At 41.1% G+C, this 21,138-nt stretch overlaps 1 protein-coding gene, 1 long non-coding RNA gene and 1 pseudogene across 6 annotated transcripts in view; 2 read left to right on the top strand and 1 right to left on the bottom strand.

Moving 5' to 3' along the window:
- The window catches only part of LOC113919506, a 33,250-nt gene extending 17,334 nt beyond the window's left edge, over positions 1-15,916 (bottom strand). For 2 of the 5 annotated variants that reach the window (XR_003519038.2, XR_003519036.2), the window contains exons 1-5: positions 14,824-14,954; positions 13,247-13,456; positions 5,763-5,898; positions 4,922-5,181; positions 4,152-4,302 (exon numbers count right to left, since the gene is read on the bottom strand). This is a non-coding gene — a long non-coding RNA (uncharacterized LOC113919506). Of the gene's footprint in view, positions 1-4,151; positions 4,303-4,921; positions 5,182-5,762; positions 5,899-13,246; positions 13,457-14,823; positions 14,955-15,818 lie in introns of those variants that run through there. The other 3 variants (XR_003519040.2, XR_003519039.2, XR_003519037.2) reach the window with 2 other exon arrangements.
- On the top strand, positions 1,266-1,415 carry LOC113921058 (annotated as a pseudogene).
- The window catches only part of INTS6 (integrator complex subunit 6), an 87,550-nt gene continuing 81,639 nt past the window's right edge, over positions 15,228-21,138 (top strand). Inside the window, exons 1-3 of the mRNA XM_027588776.2 lie at positions 15,228-15,857; positions 16,245-16,322; positions 17,147-17,296. Of these exons, the coding sequence (XP_027444577.2) occupies positions 15,747-15,857; positions 16,245-16,322; positions 17,147-17,296 (339 nt within the window). The 5' untranslated portion in view covers positions 15,228-15,746. The remainder of the gene's footprint in view (positions 15,858-16,244; positions 16,323-17,146; positions 17,297-21,138) is intronic.

Raw genomic sequence — 21,138 nt, 5'->3', positions numbered from 1 at the left:
TTTCACTAAAAAAATCTACCATGCCAGACACATTTTTATTTAACCTTTGTCCTTTCTTTGAGTGAGGGCTAGGGATGGTTAAGAGGAATAGGGTGTGCTAGCACTTTCCAGGCCCTTTTTGTGAAGGAATATGGCAATCTTCTGTAACTGGAATTCCTGGTGGCTTGCTGCCCTGGGAGTTTGCTTAGCCTGATCTGCAGAAAGGAGCAAACTATCAGATCTGAGCAGCTAATAGATTTGAGAATTCTCTATGAAAGTGAAAATGGTACTCCTTAAAGCATAAAAGGATCTTGTTGGATGCATTAGTGAGAGAAAAGAAGTGCACTTGAACTTCATTTTTTAATCTGTAAAGATCCAATGGATTAAAGAGAGACTTGCATTTGATTTTGGTTCTTTTTAAAAGATATCAAAAATACCTTTTCAATATTGATGCCATTATGCCTAAACAAATCCTCCTTCACAGCTGAGCCTGACTTCTGGCAGTGAGAATATTGCTAATGAAATGATGATGCTGCAGCAAGTGCTATAGGTAAGAGTAGGATATGTGCTACCTTGGACTGGGGGTGAGGGTTCTGGCATGGAGCTGGGACACGGGGAATAAGGCTAGACGTAAAGAAAGAGAAAGACTTGTATACTACAGGCTTAACCACAGATAATGGGATAGATCCAAGCGAAGAGAAAAATACGCAAGGAAAAGGTCAAAAGAAAAGAAACAGGTGCGTGCTCCCTGGTAGAACTATGGTAAGCTTTGCGCACAAGAACCTTTAGAAAATTTCCCCTGGGGGCAGGAGGCTCTCAGCTCTGTACCCTGCCCCCACTCCATACCCAAGGGCAAGTTTCTGCCTTCATTTTGTCAACAGGAAAACAAGACTGGAGGGGTGGAGAAAAAAAAAAAAAAAAAAAGCCCTGCATTGGGCTGCCTGCTCACCGGGAAGCCTGCTTCTCCCTCTCCCACTCCCCCTGCTTGTGTTCCCTCCCTCGCTGTCTCTATCTGTCAAATAAATGAATAAAATCTTAAAAAAAAAAAAAGGGGGCGCCTGCATGGCTCAGTTGGTTAAGCGACTGCCTTCGGCTCAGGTCATGATCCTGGAGTCCCGGGATCGAGTCCCGCATCGGGCTCCCTGCTCGGCAGGGAGGTCTGCTTCTCCCTCTGACCCTCTTCCCTCTCGTGCTCTCTATCTCTCATTCTCTCTCTCTCAAATAAATAAATAAAATCTTTAAAAAAATAAAAAAAGAAAAGAAACATTTAAAAAAAATAATACTGCCACTTTGCGCAGTGGCAGTATCGTAGCCAATGAGGTTTATCCGAGGCGCGATTATTGCTAATTGGTAGAACTACGGTAGTTAAAAACTGCAATTTGCAGATATATGTACATGAACATGTATATAAACTTAACTGGATAACTGAGTCAAGTATTTCAGTAATAATAGAGGAAAAAAACACAGACCTTGTAACCAAACAGTTTGGGCTTAAACTGCATAAATTGGCTAAATTCGTTTAATTATTCATTTCTTTATACTACATTTTTGTATTGTCTTGGTTGTATTGTGAAGAAGAACCCTGAACTGAAATTACATTTCACAGATTTGATAATTAAAACCACAATACATCTATTGACATCAAAAGTCACAGAATTGCTACATGAACAACAAAGAGGCTAAGTCCTATTCATGGGACAATTAGGTGCTTAGGGCACAGAGTAGAGGAATCAATCGCTGTGGAGTCTGACTCACCTTTGAACTGCAGCTCTTGAGTCCCTGTTTGGGACACTTAGAGTGTCTCTCTGATGCCTCCTTTCCACATGATTCCCCTTCCTGGAGTATTGACCACTCAAAGTTGTCATAAAGATTGTGAAATAGAAGTATTTGTAAAGCCCTAAGCATATAGACTTTTAAAAAGGATAGATTGCCTTCCTTTTATTATACACCCCCCACACACACCCTTCTCATATTTAGTTCATTTTTAAGAAAAGCATTTAGGTAGAAGTTTATGTGAACTATTTTTTTTTTTGCCTACTCATTTCAAAACATTTTACATAGTAATAGTAATAGTGTAGTATAACACAATAATGGATTGTGCTTGAGGTTTTTGTTTTATTATGGGATTGACTGGGTGCCTCCCTGGTATAGCATATGTGTGAGGCAGATGTTAGTTGTAGGTATTTTTATATCTATGAAATTCTGCTAATATTTTTTATTTTTTATGCTAAAATGATTAATTTTCTTATAAAATACATATTTGTCTTTTTTTTTTCTTATTGTTGCTTCACAAAATCAAGTACCTCACATAAAACTTCTGGTATTACCATTCTAATGGCAGTGTTTATTGCAAGCTAGAAATTTTGCAACTGAAATCACAGACCCAGTGATCCCCACAGATACATCTTTTGAAGGTCAAGGTCTTTACTTAACAATATATGAATAATACGAATGGGTATTTGTGGTCAAGTTTTAACGGTTTGACAGAGATTTTCTCAACATGTCACTAATTTGAGCATGTTTCAGTTATGATAAAAACTACTTTTAATGATAATTAAACATAATATTTTCTAACTCATAAAACACAAATATAAATAGTGTCATTTATATTTAAAATTTTTGAGACTATGCTGAACATTAAAAACTATTGACCATTTTCCAAGATGATGATCTGGTTAATCAAATGAGTTTTTAAAAGTTACCTATTTTTATGTATGTATGTATGTATGTATGTATGTATTTATTTATTTATTTACTATGCCAATATTTTAGTGTCAAACAGAAGTTTAGTAAAAAACTTGTTTTTCTACTAAAAATTATTTTATTACCACACTAGATTCTTCGCAAGTCTAACGCACTTCGTAATTACTATGGAGGAAGTTTGGAGACGTCACCACTAGTTTCATTTTTTTCTAACAAAATAAGAGCTACCAGTTTTTCAGCATCTACTAGATGCCAGGCACATACTAAGTACCACACATACCTTCTTCTTAATCTTGGCAACAGTCCTGCAGTGATAGAAACTGCTGGTTGCTCCCAACACAGAGTGCAGCCACTATGCAGATAAGAGGGGCCAAGTAACACAGTTGGCCAATCAGATCTAAGAGGAAATTATTAGGAGTGGTGCCAGAAAATCTCTTTTTAAAGCAAGTCCAGCTCAGCTGACATGCTTTCTTTTCTTCTTCCCATTACTTCTGCCAGTGCAAACCTACAATACTTGAGGTGAAATAGCTAATTACCAGTTGACAAGCACACATTAAGATTGGCTGAACAAGAAAATGGAGAAAGTCTCATGTTCTTAATGACATTATAAAACTTAGAGTGGACAAATGAGGCCTGCCTGGACTGCCTACCAGTGGTGTATGTGATAAAAATAACCTTTGTTTTTCAGGTTTCTTATTTATGGATGAATGCAACCATTCAACTGATTCATCTGCAAAGAAAATGTTGACTTTTCAGTGTCTGAGAGGAGGTAACCCAGCTGGTGGAAAATAGGATAATAATTGGATGCACAGGTATCAGAATCATTAACGATCTGCTTTAAAAAAGTGTTTTGAGAACTTCTTTTTAAAAGTGCTGTATATCATGGGGAAGATACAAAGTAAGGGGCTGTTTAAACATGTCCCTTAATTTTATTTTAATAATTTTTTTACCTTGGGCAAGTGTCTTTAACCTTAGTCCTTAGTTTCCTTATCTTTAATACAAGAGAATTGCACTAGATTATTTCTAAGATTCCTTATGGACAGAACTATTAAAATGGTGTACATGTTGGCCTATAATAAAACAACAGCAACAATCTGGCCTCCAAATGCATAATTCCCAGTAATCTTCTGAATAGTAGTAAGCCATAAGCGTTCACAATGCAAAATTGAGTACGTAGGAGTCACACTATCCCTGAGATTTAGAGGACTGGCCTCATCAGACAGGTAGTATTATACTCTGTACTGAGGTTTCACGTAAAAGTGCTGAATGGCGTCAATGAAAGAACATGGACTCCGGTCTTGAATTTTGCTTTACTAGACAGATTGTGCTTTTATCTGAGAAAGAATGAACAAAAGTGCTCTCCAAGTACAATACAGAGTAGAGTAAAAGCGTTCTCATCCAACACTGGTAGTGTTGGTGAATCGCAAAAGTCCGTTAAAGCACAGAAAAGAGAAAACAATGCTACATACCTTAAGCTTTTTATTTTAACTTGAACTACATTTCCTTTGCCGATCTTTTGAAGTGCAAAATACTTGTAAATTTTTACTTTTTCTGGGCTTTTGCAAATTTTCTTGCTTACATCTAATTTGGTGACAGCAATTTCGGCAGTGACTTTACATTCTGTTGGTTTACATAATAATTAACACGATTACAATGACAAGTTCAAGTGGTATAGAGGGACTTGAGGGAAGAAGGCAACTACACAAGCATGGAACTTGCAGGGAGGGCAGAAGTTCACAATTATATTAAAGGGAATTCTACTACTTTTGAGCGTATACCATGCTGTGGGCATGTTTTAAAGAGGGAACAATGAGCATCATTTAATCTGCAAATTAGGTGGATGTCATGAGAGCTCCTATGTGCCCATCATCAATGATAGATATCGCATAATAAGATGTTAAGATATTTTATTCACTGTTTTAGAATATGGGTCTTCGGAGACAAGTGAACTGAATGTTAAAATGACATTCTCACTAATATCCTAGAAGCTCTCACCCCTTTATCCTTTCCATCTTGTTCTTTTTTTTTTTTTTTAAGATTTTATTATTTGAAAGAGATAGAGAGCATGAGCGGTAGGAGGGGCAGAGGGAGAGGGAGAAGCAGATTCCCCGCTGAACAGGGAGCCCGACTCGGGGCTCGATCCAGGACTCTGGGATCATGACCTGAGTTGAAGGCAGATACTTAACCGACTGAGCCACCCAGGTGCCCCTCCATCTTGTTCTTACGAGCAAATTCCTACCTCATAAGAGATTTGTCCTTGTCGTTTTCCCGCGCCTGAGTCTCCACCCTGTGTTTCCTGCTGGGTATCCCAGTTCCTCTGGTCTTCACAGGGATTGAAGCTCTGTCCTTAAGCACCAATTCCCACGGATGGGTCAATGATAACTCCTGCCAGACTTGCCCAGAATTATGCCTCTGAATTCAGATCCAGGTTCTAGTTTTCTTCTGCTTTGTGACTTTGAACTTTGTTCATTAATATTTCTTGGTCTCCCAATGCCTTCTCTGAAAAAGTAAGAACACTTAGCTGGCAGGTTGGTTTGGAGATTAAATGATCATGGGAAGCTCTAGCAGAGTGCCTGGTACAAGTAGGCAATGAAATGTTTGTCTTCTTCCCATTCCCTTGATGCCAAGAACATTTGGTCCTTGCCTATTTGTATCACCTTCCTGACTCCGAGGTCTGACCACTTACAGGAATGCTTGCTGAATCTGTAAGAGGTCGATCACCTGCCAGCCAGGATCTTTGGCCTGTTAAGAGTCCAGATGACCTGCTTGCTTGTCCATACTGTTCCCTATTAGCACTAAAGGGATTTCCCTGGAGCATTCAGCTTAGCTCTGGGTCTCCCTGGTCAGCTTTGGTGGCCATCCATTTCCCATAACTCAGCATCCATCCTCTTCACCTCTGAATTTCTCTATAATGGCTTCTGTCCTTCGACATATACACATTAAACATTTAGTACTACGTACTGGCGTGTTAATCAGGGTTCTCCAGAGAAACAGGACCAACAGAAACAGGAGAGAGAGGGAGAGAGATGGAGAGACAGAGAAAGAGAAGGAGAGAGAGAGAAAATAAAAAATTAGCTCACATAATTATGGAGGCTGAGAAGTCCTAAGATCTGCAGCCAGCAAACTGGAGACCCAAGAGAGCTGCTGGTGTAGTTCTAGTCCACGAGATTGCAAGCTCAAGATCCAAGTAGAGCCAATGTTTCAATGCTGATCTGACTGAAGGCAGGAAAGGACAAAGTCACAGCTGGACGGTCAGGCAGAAGGAGCTCCCTCTAACTTGTGGGAGGGTAAGTCTCTGTTCTAGTCACGTCTTCCATTGGATGAGGCCCACCTATACTTTAGGGAGGGCCATCTGCTTTACTTGGTCTCCCCATTTGCATGTTAATTTCATCCAAAAACACCCTCACTGACATACTGAGAATAACCTTTGACCAAATATCTGGGCACCCCATGACCCAGTCAAGTTGACACATAAAATTAACCATTGCACTGGGCACTGTGCTAGGCATTGTTTATATTCTTGTCATTATTTCTGGTCTCAGAGAAGTCAGTGCCCCTTCTTGCACATCCTAATGTCCCAGCTATGTTCCTGACCCTGTCTGTCCTGATCCTGAGACCCACCATATGTCTTTCACACCGTCAGTTCTCCTCTGCTCTTTACTTAAAAACATATTGGGTTTTTCCTTTACCTTAAAATAAAGGTTCTCTTTGGTCCTTTGAGCTACCATCCCATCCTCCTTTTCAGTGCAAAAAGAGAAGTTTATATTTTCTGCCTTCAATTGACTAAAATCCCTGGTGATCTTATTTACCTTATTTCTTCTGTCTCCATATTCCTTTAACAAGAACCTTATAAAAGTCAACAATGGCTTTCTCAGATCTAATGGTTTTTGTTCAGTCTCCACTTTATTTGATGTTTCAGTAACTTTTGTAGAAGCGTAGTCTCCTTTCCGAAATTCTCTTTTCTCTTTATTTTGGCCAAGTCGAGTTGCCTGCTAAGTGTTTGTTTCTCCTTCTTGACCTGTCCTCTTAGGTAAATGATTCTCATGGCACTTTTTTTTTTTTAAGATTTTATTTATTTGAGAGAGAGCACGTGAGAGAAAGAAAGCATGACAGGGGGTAGGGTCAGAGGGAGAAACAGACTCCCCGCTCAGCGGGGAGCTGGACGCAGGACTCCATCTTGGGACTCAACCGACTGAGCCACCCAGGTGCTACCTCATTGCCTTTTGAACTTCTTTTTTTGGGCATTTATCAAATTCCACTCCCTGTTTTAATTATTTCTATAGCACGGGTTTAAAAGGGAAACATATAGTCTTCCCACTTACTCCTCTTCCCTGCTTTATTTTTCTCCAGAGCATTTATCACTATCTGATATAACTTAGAGTTTACACATTTATCATCTCTCTCTCCTTCCCCACCATGAGGGCAGGGATTTGGGACTATTTGTTCACTAATGTATCTCCAACATCCAGAGCAGTAGGTGGTGTTCAAATAATAGTTGTTGAATTATTACAAAGATTCAGAGACAGGGCTGGTCAATGCATCATTATTGATAAAAGGAAAACACCTGGAAATAAAATATCTACTAATAAGAGGAAAATAAGTCAAGACAACAAGTCCATCCATGGCATGGAATATTGTACATTTGTTAAAAGCCATATTTAAAATTCATTTAATGAAAAATGCTCACATTATATTAAGTAGAAAAAAAGTACAGAAAAGCATATATAAAAAGACCCCAATTTTATTTAAAATATAAAGGAGGAGATATATACTAACATGTTATCGGTGGTTATGTCTGGGTAGTGAGATTAAAGTGATTTTTATTTTTCTCTGTTATTTTTGTATTTTGTACATTTTGACACATTCTTTTAAATAAAATTTGAAGATAGAAAACAGTAAAGGTTTGAAGAAAAAAAAGCTTCCTCATTCAGTTGCTATATTCTATTCTTCTCTAGTCTGAACTTTTCACTTCAATTAGAGATACAATTTGCACGTATCTTTTGGCACTGATTATATTTTGCCTACTATTATATATCTTTATGTCCTCTACTAGGCCCTACACTTTCTAAAGTCAGAAAGCATGTCTTGTTTATAATTTTCAATGCCTACAACACCTTTCTACATTCAGTAACTGAACGAAGAAAATAATTGAAAATGTTTTAATAGCTAGGAATAATAGTGTTAGTTGCTTAGGGAAACCGTCAAATTATGTAATTTTAAAAAATTGCCTGCCTTCAAAACACTCAGGTTTAAAGTTATGTTAGAATGAGGATTATATATAGTACAAGCATTTTAGGGTTTGGCCTACCTCTCTGTTGCTTTTATTTACATATTTTTTTTAAGTTGTTGGTACATTACATGAAAACTTTTGATTCTGGAGTATATTTGGGCATGATCATAGATTTCAGGGACCCACACATTAAGTTAGTTAGGCTAGGCTGGTATAACAAAGAATGATACGAATGGATCCAAACACATGGCTCAAACACAAGTTTATTTCTTGCTCTTAAGGGTGGGCATTCTTGGTTCACAGGCAGGTTTTCTCCACACATTTAGAGTCACATGCCTTCCATTTTATGGCTTCCTAGGTTACACATGTCCACTGGATGCTAATCGTATTTACTATCTCTGCCTCTGGTACTTTGGTTGTAAGTTCAGTGAAGTCACAGAATTGCCAGATTCAGCAAATAAAAATACAGGATACCAGTTAAATTTGAACTTCAGATAGACAACACGTAATGTTTTAGTATATGTTCCCTGTAATATTTGTAAATTACATGTTCCATGTAATTTGTAATAATATTTGTAATATTATTAAACAATTATGTATTATCTGACATTCTGAATTAATCGTGAGTCCTGTATATTATCTGGCAACTCTATGGGGGTAGGGATTAGGTCTGTCTCATTTAACACTGAATCCCCAGAATCTAAAACAGTACCTATTGACTTTAAGATAAGTCTCTCCATAATATTTCGTGAATATTGAACCTATATTGGCAAAGAATACTTATTAGAACACTGCTATTAATAAGGATATATATTAAGTATCAGCAAATTATTATAATTATGAATAACAATACTAAGCATCAGCAAAGAATACTTATGAACAGATAAGACTTTCGTATGTATCAGCATTTCAAACCACAAATGTTTTCCTAAACTTCAGTAAATGGGAAAATCTGTCTTCCCCTAGAATCTGTCTTCAGTTCTGTCTCTCATTCCTTTCAGGTTTCTACTCAAATGTTATTTTCTCAGTGAGGTCTTTCCTGCTCTCCATATCTAAAACTGCAACCTTCCTCCCTCTGCAACACTTTGTTCCTTTCTCTGCTTTCTTCTTCTTCCTTAGCACTTGCAGTGAACATAGCATATGATTATTTACCTTGTTTATTGTCTACCTCTCCCACTAGAATGTAAACTTCATAAGGACAGGCATTTTCCTCTGCTTTATTCACTGCTAAATTCCCAGCTCCTACACATACTAGAGATTCAAGAAATATTTGTTGGACAAATGATTGAAAAAACACTATTCGTTCTTATTGGAATCTAGTTACCAGTAGTTTGAGGATATTCAGTTTCCATGACACAAGATGGATTTAATTTCACAAGAGATGCTTCTGCCTATATCTACTCAGTTCACCAAGTGCTGTCAATTCTAGCACCTCAATGTCTTTTATGATTTAAATTCAATTAATTAACATATAGTGTATTATTAGTTTCAGAGGTAGAGTTCAGTGATTCATCAGGCTTATATAACACCCAGTGATCATTACATCACGAGCCTTCCTTAATGTCCATCACCTAGTTACACCATCCTCCCACCTCCCTCCCCTCCAGCAACCCTGAGTTTGTTTCCTATGGTTAAGAGCCTCTTATGGTTTGTCTCCCTGATTTCATCTTGTTTATTTTTCCCTTCCTTCCCTATGATCCTGTTTTCTTAAATTCCACATATGGGTGAGATCATGTGATAATTCTTTCTCTGATTATTTCGCTTAGCATAACACCCTCTAGTTCCATCCATGTCATTGCAAATGGCAAGATTTCATTTTTTTTGATGGCTGAGTAATATTTCAGTGTGTGTGTGTGTGTGTGTGTATCTATATACACCACATCTTCTTTATCCATTTATTTGTCGATGGACATCTAGGCTCTTTCCATAGTTTGGCTGTTGTGGACATTGCTGCTATAAACATTGGGGTGCAGGTGCCCCTTCGGATCACTATATTTGTATCTTTGGGATAAATACCTAGTAGTAGCACCTCAATGTCTTTTGGATCCTCTCCTTACTTTCCTGGTGCTGCTTCCATAGCACTTCCTGTTTCTTCCCTCAGTTAATGCAGAAATTGCCTAATTGGTCTCCTTCCCCCTGTCTTCCCATTATAATCATGCTTTCCAATTGTTACTGAAATTCTCTAAAATGAGAATCTGATTATATCACTCCCTTACCCCAAAACTGTTTCCCTATCACCCAAAAATAAAATTCCAAATTTCTTAGTTAGACATGTGAAACCCTCTGTGATGTGGCCCAACCCCAGTCCCAGCACTCTTCCACACACACGTCCCAGCCCCATGAGTTCTCTCTGCTCCAGTATCACCTACTTTGTGAGATTAGCTGCTCTATCTTCAGTGCTCGCAAAACTCTTTGTATATTCTCATGACACTTATTTTAAGAGCTACCAGCACTAAACAGTATCTTCCCGATTCTAAAATGTACATTTCTTTCTACTTTAACATCTCTAAAATTGGAATTCAACTTGCAATAACAGCGTGCTACAGTGCTGTCACCAGAAGGCGGTGTGGTGTAGCTGTATTTGTGCAAACTGCATGGTTATTCCCAGGAGCATGCCTAGCAAATTGCAAACCCTAGACATCTCAGGCAACCAACCATTTAAAGAGAGGATATAAATCCTGGTTGTGGTCTAAAAACTTTTTCCCTGACATCTTCTAGATGGATCAAGAACGCATGAGCATCGAAACTTGTATATTAGGGCGCCTGCGTGGCTCAGTTGGTTAAATGTTTGGCTCAGGTCATGATCTCAGGGTTGTGAGACTGAGCATGGGCTGGGCATGGAGCCTGCTTGGAATTCTCTCACTCCCTCTCTCTTAGCCCCGCCCCCCCTTAAAAAAAAAACCACTTGTAGATTAAAAGCCAATGGTTTGGAAGAAAATACTGAAGACAATAGTGGAGTATTCTTTTAAAACATGTTCCATTATTAAACCTCCTGGTTGGTAGAATTCAATACATTGTGGAAAAATTCTAATTGATAAAAAATCATTGTCATAGTTTAATTAGCACTTTTTTCCTTCCAGTGGTACAAAAATAATGGCATTTCTTAGAACCCGTGGTGTCTCAGAATTGATGAAATTATGTATATAACCTTGCATTTTCAAACCCATCCTCTAAGACTGGTCTTATCAAGCCTGGTGTTTGCTGACTTATCATAATTATGTAGTCTCATCATGTTTATCTGTCTTCTGTCTTTCCATTAGACTACCAACTCTCCATGACCTACCATAGCGCCTGTCACGTATTAGGTATGCAATTAACATTTACCGAATTACTGCAATGTTCATGTTCTTTAGCTGGAGAAACTGTTCCACTGTGATTCTAATTCTCAATTTGAAGTGTCCATTTTCAAGACTGCTCTTGAATCATCTGAGACTTCAACTATTACTGTGAAATAATGCTTGTTGGAGAGAGGTCTAATATCCTTTTAATAGTAGCATTTTTTTCTGAAGACTGGTATCATATAATAGGATGACCAAAATTCAATCTCTTTATATTGTTATACCCAAATACATTCTGCTGCATAATTTCACCTCTAAATTTTTATGCTTTTTTTTTTTTAATGTTCTCAACCTGTCAACATCATGGGCTACCGTAAAGCAGAGAGCTGAGATAATAGTAAGACAGCCAAAAAAACTTTTGTTAGGTTACATATGAGGAACATTGGGTTTATCTGATTACTCTGTTCAGATGGCACATCCAGATACCATAAGCCAAGTCCTTGGCACATTATTATTTTTAAACCGTGTTATCCTGCTTAATTGGTTTAAAATAATTTAAAAGGGCTCTGGTTGGCTCCTACAAATGAATCTAATTCATCAGTTCTTAATTGTTAAAATAGTCCCATTTCCACAATTTAGGCTATTGTTTAAGCCAGAGTCACCACTCCTTCAGAGGCTTTCATATAATTTATGCATTCCCTTTTAGATGGGAGCCATAGCATTTAGGCAGAGCTCCTTTAAAAACAGCAACAAAGAGCAAATTTTCTCCCACATACCTCTTCTGACCAATGTCCTCCCAGGGAAATCTTCCCTAATCCCCTAGACTGCAACAGCACAGGGTTTAGCACACACTACTTCAACTCATTTTCCCTCTAGCATTGCAAGAGCTCACTGTTTTTTCAGTTGAGTCTGATGAAATAGTTGGCTTGCATTTAGGGGCCATGTTTCAGAAAAAATAAGCCTGCCTATAACCAGAATCTTTCTAGAATCACAGAGATTGAGTGAAGAAGAGATTCATATTTCCCATTTCATGCTTATTTTGAGGCCTAAACTCATTGAAGGGAACAGTGGAAATCTCTGACACTATTTAGCTTTCTCTTTTTAATTTTTGTCAAAAATGTTTGAATTCAAGCAATTTAAATAAGCATATGATACAAATCCACTGTTACCTATATGGTGTCACATTTATAGTTTTTTTCCGCTTTAGTTTGCAGATTTTAGAAGTTCTTTTAAGAAATGTAATATCTCTAAGAGTATGTGAATTCTTAAAGTTATTATTACTAGATGTAGACATATACATTATTTTTATACTTGAAGCATATAGTTCTTAATCACTCTTATTTATAAGATTCACCTGAAGAGCTTTTTAAAAAATGAGATGACCAAGGCCTATCCCAATTCTACTGAATCCCTTTCCTCTGGGTATGAGGATTTGGTACACTTATTATTATTTTTCAACTCTGTGGGCAATGCTGATGTGCATCTCCTAGTCCAGAACTACTGCTTTAAGCCATCATCAACCAAGAGCTTCATTGTCAACCAGAGTCACTAAGAATAAACTTGGCCTATTTCACAATTTTGTCTAGGGACCACTCGTCAATGCTTCCTGGTTTCCGATTGCCTCTTGATTTGCTGCCTTTTTATGTCCTGATTTCTTTCCTGTTCTGCCTCAGGGCCATGCCTTGGAGCACTTCTGGGCTTCTGAACTGGAAACCTGGCCTTCAATCTCAGGTGTCGTAATAAGCACAGGTTCTGGTTATACGCTCCAGGTTGGCTCACTGGACTTGGCTCCCCTGATTTTTGCATCTAACCCTGTCTCTACCATGCACCTCCACTTATGACAATCTGCCAACTCCATTGAGTCAGGGAAGAGCCATGATGTCTCTATTGGAAATTTCAAATAACTGTAACAGGGAAGGTCATTATTAATGCATGCTCCTCTACTTCAGTAGTTGAGTTTCATTCCCTTCAAACACTGCTTTGTACTTAGTAATTTATATGGGAAAAAAATCCGTAGTCTGGAATAGAGGCCCCCTCCTTTCTAGATCTGACCTACCTTTCTGGATCTTACTCTGTTCTTCACATTCCTAGTGCTCCAGCCTAGCTGAACTTCACTGTTCGCCAGGAAGCCATTGGCAATGTTGTGCTAACCTCCTTTCTTCACTATATTTTCAATGTCTTAAAAGGACTTCTTCACCAGCAGCTTCCTCTTCCTTTACTCACATATCCAAATCCTACCAATCCTTTGAAGCAGTGTTTCTCAAACCTGAGTAATGCAAAGGAAATTCTTGTCATTCTAGAGAATACATGTTTGGATAGGCAGGGGTCTGTGGACCAGTTTGAAAAGCACGGATACAGAAAACTGAAGACCAGTTCCAAGAAAATCTTTCAGTGGCAAGTTATAACTTTGGAAGAAAAATTTTGTCTTTATAACTGGTAAAACAATTATTACTGAAATAGCCCCACTATAAATTGACAAAAAGTTCAGCGGTAGTCCTAAGTATTAGGAAAAGTCCAAGTTATGCAATATAAACTCAAGATTTTTTAAAAAGTGCCATAAAACATGTCTCTTTTGTGTTAAGCTTAGTAGGAACAATTTCATTAAATGATCAGGCAGCAAATAATTAAGGATTTCAGTATAAAAAAATAAAATCGAAATGCAATGCTACCAGGAGATGCCCTATACAGATCTCCATGGTCTTTATAAGGGTTGTATGTCTCGAACACAATTTGTAGTTCAGGTACTGTCTTCAGTTTTTCAACTGGTATATTTGAGTGAACAGTTTTCCTCGGACATTTAGGAGAGGATTCATTACTTCGGGCATGGTGAACAGGGGTTCTTTTAACCAAGAACGTCCTACCTCACACTGTATTTGGAACCAGTCTTAGAGACAGGATACAGTGAAAGGAAAGAGCACTGGAAGGGTTTATGGGGAACCCACTGTATGTGTCACCTGGGCAAGGTGAAATCAGTTTTTCCATATAAAAACGACCTAAGTGTTCTACAGTTTTCTAAGGTCACTTTTAGCTCTGAAATTGACATTCTTTGGCCCTAAGGAAAAAGCATGGCTTGAGAGAGGTATTTCTTTGGCTAGGATCGGTTATTTTTCCGAGAATAAAAAGGGCAACAGACTGTTTATCGATATTTGAGTCTTCCCTCATGCCCTTTTAGGGCTAAGTTAGGAAAACAGAGGGTTAGTTCTCTTTTTGTTGGGTCCTCCACCAGGAGAACTTCCGGTCTTCTCCGGGTCCAGCCCTCACCCTAGGTCGCTCCCCAAGGCCGAGCGAGACTGCGGGCGAAACTGACCCCTCGTCCCCACTCCTCACCCAGAGCGGTGGGACTGGCGGAGATTAGTCCCTGGTCACAAACAACCTCGCACTTCCCCTCCCCCCAGCCCCGGGCCCGCCCGCGGTGGGGCCGGCCCTCCCAGGCCCAAGGAACCTCCTCCCGCGACCGCAGGGTCGGAGCTCTCCGCGGAAGCAAGACCGCGGGGCCTGACCCCTTCTGATCGGGTATCTGATTACTTCACTCATCCCCTTCTCTTTCGCCCACCCGGGAGGGGGTTCGATAAAGCAACCTCGCAAGGGGAGCTAACGCCAAGCTCCATTTCCCTTCCCCCCGACCCCTATCACCTCCAACAGCCAAGGAGAGGCCAGCGGCACTGACGCGCAGCCTCACAGCCGCGGCCGCTCTGCGCGCGCCGCCGCGTCCCCCCCCCCCACCCCGCGGTCTTTCCGCGGTCCGTCCCCGCCCCTTCCCGGAGCCCGCCTCCGCGTCTGCTGGCCCGCCTGCTCATCCCTGGCGCTCGCTCGCGCGCGCACCCGACCCCCCGCCTCCGCGCGTGCTCAATAACTGTTCCCGGAGCCGGCCTACAAGCTTCCCCCGCCCCTGAGCTGTTTGAATATGCTAATAAGAAGCTTGGGCTTAGCCAATAGAACAGCGGGGCGGTGCATCACGTGGCTCGAGGACGTGTCAGGGGGCGGAGCCTCTGCAGACCCTGCCCGAGTTAAAACCGGAGTGTGAGAGAGAAAAGCGCTTCAGTAGCGAGAGGGGCTGAGAAAGTGGTGACACCGCCGGGGTGCGGAGGGAGTCCCTGAAACTTCTCCCAACAGCCCCAGGGCCAATCTCCCCTCAGCCCACTCCCCTCTTCGCCAGCTCCCAGGTCCCCACTCCCTGCACCGGGGGTGGGGTGGGGAGCCAGGCCCGTCTCCCGCTGGGACACACACAGGGGCCGGGAGTGGGGACGGGACCCCCGAGGAGGGGGGGACGGACCGACAGACAGACGGCCGGGCGCCCGCCCCAGCGGGCAGGCAGGCAGAAGGAGGCGGAGGCGGGGGTACGACGGGGAGGACTGGGTCTGGGGAGTTTCCTCTCAACTATCGGGGGAGAAACTCCCCGCAGCCGGAGGAAAGACCCAGACGGTGTTTTCCTCCCGGGGGCCGCGCTCCCCCGCCCCGCGTAGCGGCGGTCACCGCCGCCGCCGCCACCGGCGCCTCCACCTCTACCATCTCCTCTTTCTCCACCACCTCGGGCCCCGGTGTCCCCGGCCAGCACTATGCCCATCTTACTGTTCCTGATAGACACGTCTGCCTCTATGAACCAGCGCAGCCATCTGGGCACCACCTACCTGGACACGGCCAAAGGCGCGGTAGAGACCTTCATGAAGGTACCGACTGACCGAGCCCGGGCGGAGACCGGGGCCCGGCGGCCCGCGGGCGGCAGGGGTGGGGGGGGGAGGAGGGCGGCCGGGGGCGGCGAGGCGGAGGTGTCGGGGACCTGACTGCGGGAGCTGCCGGGCTCGGGGACCCCCTCCCCCACCGCGCGGGCGGGCGGGCGGGCGCTGCAAGCCGGGCTCGGCCCGGGCCCGGGCGGTGTGTGGGGGCCGATCTGTGTGTGGGGGGCGGTGTGGAGGGGTGGCCGCTGCGTGTGCGGTACTGTGGGGGGGAGGGGGACGGCGGGGCCGCTGGGCGCCCCTTCGTCTCGTAACCTCGCCTCTGTGCTTCCCTCTCGTCCGCCCTGTTCCTCCTCCCGTCCCCCACCCGCTCTCCCGCAGCTCCGTGCCCGGGACCCTGCCAGCAGAGGAGACAGGTATATGCTGGTCACTTTCGAAGAGCCGCCCTATGCTATCAAGGTAACAGCTCTCGCCCTCCCCCTTCCCTTCCCTGTTCCTTCCTTGCTCGCCCTCCCCGCCCCCCATTCACCCTTCATTATGCTCCCCTCCCCACCAGCTGTGCTCCGGGCGCTGAGGTCTTTTCCCCTGCGGGCTCCCACCCCCTCCCCCGCTCCGGAGCGTCCTGGCGCGGCGCGGAGTCGCTGGGCCACCGCCGTCCCCTCCCCAGCCCGGCCCGGCGGCGGCGGCGGCGGCGGCGGCAGCGGCGCTGCGATCAACATGGCCGACATTTCCCCTCCGCGGCGTGAGCGGCAGCAATGAACTGTGGGGGATATTTATTCAAGTTAGCCCGAGTGACAGCCGGGCCCGGCCGCGCCGAGCCCGGGTTTGCATTAAAGGGGACTCGGCCCGGGGCTCGGCCGCTCTTGCCCGGGGTGGCGAGCGAGCCGGCTGGGGGGTTTGCGGGGCTAGGTGCTCGGATTTTTCCTCCCAGGGCCGCGGGCCAGCGGACCAGCTCTAGGTTAACTTCAGAAGTCCTGCTCACTTCTGCTTTCCACTAGTACCTTTGCATGCCCAAATTTTGGGTAGTAGGTTAGGGAGTAAATTTCCCAGGGAAGTTAGAAAGTATTAAGGCTGTTAGCCACCAATAGCTGTAAGCAAGCAGGTTTTTTTCTTGGCCACCTTTGAAGAAGAGTTTTCCTCGGCAGTGATACTATGGTATTAACACGTTAACCAAACCATACTGTAAAGTGAAGCAGCTCCTTGGTGAACGGCAGATTGTAACGGCTGTCCATGTGTACATGGCTTTAAAGGATGAAAAAAAACTCTTACATTTTTCTTTTCAGGCCGGGTGGAAAGAAAACCATGCAACGTTTATGAATGAACTGAAAAACCTTCAGGCTGAAGGACTTACGACTCTTGGCCAATCCTTAAGGACAGCTTTTGATTTATTAAATTTAAATAGATTAGTAACTGGCATAGACAACTATGGGCAGGTAGGTTGAATATTAAGGTGGAAAAACAGTTGATTTTTCTTTCTGTGGAAAAACACAGTCAAGTCCAAAACCTATATAACATGAAATACAAGTATGAAACATTTCAGATGAAAGTACAGTATATGCACATAATACAGAAGTGAAACTGACCTTACGGTACATGGTTTTAAAGCCCTCATTTTTTTTCTCCTTAAAATGTATTTGTATTCAGAATTAAGGGTCTGAATTTTGTGCTATAGAACTGACGTGAATTTGGTGTTAATCCCTTGAAGTTCACTCAGGTTCTAAAAGGGGAAAACATCCTGCTTCACCACACTCAGTTTCTGTGATACTCTGCCCACAGGCAATTGTGCAACTACTGCAGTGACTTACAGACACTAGTTGATTAGTGTGGTCTTCATTTCTGTGTTACTAAAAACGTGAGGAGAAATTTTTCTGTTTTATCAGGGTTTATTTTAACCATGTTTTATAGCTATTCTGAAAGGTAAGATTTTCACTGGAGTGCAAATAACTGAGTACATTAAGATTTCTCAGCAGTTGAAGCATCTACAGTAAGCATCTATGCAGAAAGAATTCTGAATTCATTTCTGAATTAAATTGCAGGTCCAGAGGTGGTTACTATTTTTGGACTCCAGACTTTTGGGAAAGAATTTTCTTTATCCTCTCTGTCCCCCCACGGCCCCCCACTCCATTATGGTTCACTGTGAAATAATGCATGGTAGTCCATTACAACTTTTGAGATTGCTGGCCAGGAAAGTAAAAGATACTGATAAATGTGTAATGTTATACATAACAAAGGAATATTAAACCCAAGTTCAGTGTTTAGGTTGTAGTGAGTGCAGAAACATTATTGCCACAAGGATACATTTAGGAATACATTTTGTGCTTTTCCCAAGCTCCATGAGCCGCAATTTTCATGAATTTGACAAATTTCAGGGAAATTCTTCCTGTGACTACAACTTTTGGTTGTATTATATAGAAAGAAGCAGAATTGTTCACTTGTTTTAGAAATGTTTATGCTTTACTTAGTGCTAACTCTTCAGCACCTAAACATTTTTGGAGGTTATTGAATATAAATCCCATGGCATTTAAAGTATGGTCAATTCAGATTCACTTTGTTCTATTTTTACTGAATTGTACCTCCATTGCTTAATTCAGTAAATATATATTTTCTTACCACATAAACCTTTGTTTTTCTTCTGTTTTATTTTGCAACATTTGTAATTTAGGTAGGTTTGCCATGAACTTTTCAGTTTGTTCCTATAAAATGGATTTCTTTTCCTTTTATATTCCTTTGTTATATGTAGTGCTATACAGGCTTATTGGTTAACGTTTTGATCTAAATATTTTTGAGCTCAAAGACAAATTTGAAACTTTCCATTATTTGGTTATTCTTACTTGGTTGTCAGTGTATAGAAGAACCATTAATTTCTTGTTTCCCTGCATCACATTTTATGAGTGGGCAAGGCATTTACCTCTTACCACCTATTAAAAATATTTCTTAGGATGCTTCCTTAGAAAAGCTGATTTTCATGGAGAGGCTGAGGACATTTGTAATTTAAACCTGTATTTTCCTTTTCCCAGTTACAGTTTTTGTCTGTAAAGCTTACAAAATATTTGATGTTGAAGGTGGTCCTGCTGTGCTGTTACCACTTGGACCAAGAGAAGAGCCTGGGGATTAGGCTGTTTTTGAATGTTAGGTTTTATTAATTCAAGAAGGGGAGGGATAATTCTTCCCAGTTTATTTGATGAATAACTAAGGATGCATGGAGTAATACTAGTGCTTCCTGAATTGGCACATAAAAATGACACTAGCATTGAAATAACTGAGGCAGCCAAAATTTTCAAATGAAAATGATTGAGTAAAGTGTTTAATTAGAAGAAAACATCTTCCCACAGGTATTTTTCTTAAGACTTTATCTTGCTGACTTAAATATTAAACGTTTCCTATTCAAAAAAAGGATAGATTATCAAGAATTTTGGATGTCTGAAATAGTTAATACTAAATATAGCTCATGTATTTTCTAAGAGTACTTTGTGTTTGCTTCTTTTCTGTGCAATACCTTTATTCTGTAACCTCAGTGTTTTTACATAATAACTTCCTTTTCACACACTATGCAAGAATCTGTAGAGCCCACAGTACTAAATACTTGTATTATAATTTTATTACTGAAGGAAATGAGATAAGGTGAGCTAGATGAAAGGGACAGAGGATATTGTTTTTATAGAGCATCTAAAAACATTTATGTAAGTTTCCAAATAGTTTTCTTAAATATTTAAATGTGGGTACATATATATTTATTTAGATACCCCCATACCTACTCCCATATGTACATAAACATATTTGATTTTCCATAACTAATCCCAAGAGTATTTTAATGTCTATATTGCATATGTTGATTTAGTTAGTATACCTAAAAATAAAACATCTTTGAGGTATTAGTAATTAGGTTACTAACAGAATTTGCAGGGCGTCCATAAGGTAAAAGCAGCTGAGAAAAAAATGACTCTTGGTGAACGTTTTCTTCAAGCACTTTGGACATCCCAGTAAAAACTTCCTTGCCCTTGTGTATGGAAATCCTTCTAAATATTTAATTTTGATAATCAGTACCATTTGCTGGTATTTCTACAATTATGGAACAATTGTGTAGCTTCTAGTCAATCTTTTCCTTAGAAATTATAGCAGTACCTCATTAAATTGCGTATCATTGCAGCAGAATGTGACACATGTATTTTTCACATGTGTTCATCAGGGTTTCAAATAATGCTGATCTTTTGAGCAGCCACTCCAGGGTATATATTCAAAAGAACTGAAAGGACTTAGAACAGGTTCTAACCTACTACCCTGAGCTCTTGATGAAGACCATCCTTGAGCAGTACCTAAAAGGAGATACAATATGTGTTTAATTTTTTAAGGATTTTCAGTGCCAAGTTTTACCTCATTAAAAAATAGTGGCTTTTAAGACAAGATCAAGTTGAATGAATCTTAGGGAGAATAATTTTAACCAACTTTATTCTTCAGTATAAAGAAGTATTTGTGAATTTAGCAAATTCAGGTAGAGCTTTAATAATGCTACTTTGTTCCTCTTATGCAAGCAGTATTTATTTAGTACTCAGGTAGTACAAAATACAGGCTTTTATTTTTTTTCTTTTATTTCTTAAAGATTTTTATTTGAGAGAGAGAGAATGAGAGAGAGAGCACATGAGAAGGGGGAGGGTCAGGGAGAAGCAGACTCCCCACTGAGCAGGGAGCCTGGGATTCCAGGATCATGACCTGAGCCAAAGGCAGTCGCTTAACCAACTGAGCCACCCAGGCGCCCCCAGGCTTTCTTTTAATGTTGGTAGGTAAAGTACTGAAAACTTGATTCCTGTTTGGGTTTTTTTGTTCTCCTTTAGGCTATCAACAAAGGTATTAATAGTAGTTTTATATTTATTGACCTACAGACATCTTTGTCAGAAGAAAGTAGATTATAATACTTGGACATACTACTGTGCTGAGTATTAACTGGAAACAATGGTAAATGGTATTTTGTACATTTTTTAAGTCCCTGAACTTTTTCTAATTTTTAAATTGTGCTAAAGAATACATAATATCAAATTGACCGCCGTAACCCTTTGGTTTTTTTTTTTTTTAATTAATTTATTTAAGTAATCTCTACACCCAAGGTGGCGCTTGAACTCACAACCCAGAGAGATTAAGAGTTGCATGGTCTTCCAACTGAGCCAGCCAGGTGACCCCCATCTTAGCCATTTTTAAGCGTACGATTTGGTAGTAGTAAGTATATTCACATTGTTTTGCAACCAATCTCCAGAACTTTTTCTTATCTGCAACTTTAACCTGT

This window comes from Zalophus californianus, chromosome 3, assembly GCF_009762305.2.
Source record: "Zalophus californianus isolate mZalCal1 chromosome 3, mZalCal1.pri.v2, whole genome shotgun sequence".
NCBI lineage: Eukaryota > Metazoa > Chordata > Mammalia > Carnivora > Otariidae > Zalophus > Zalophus californianus.
This window is presented reverse-complemented; position numbering and strand designations above follow the sequence as displayed.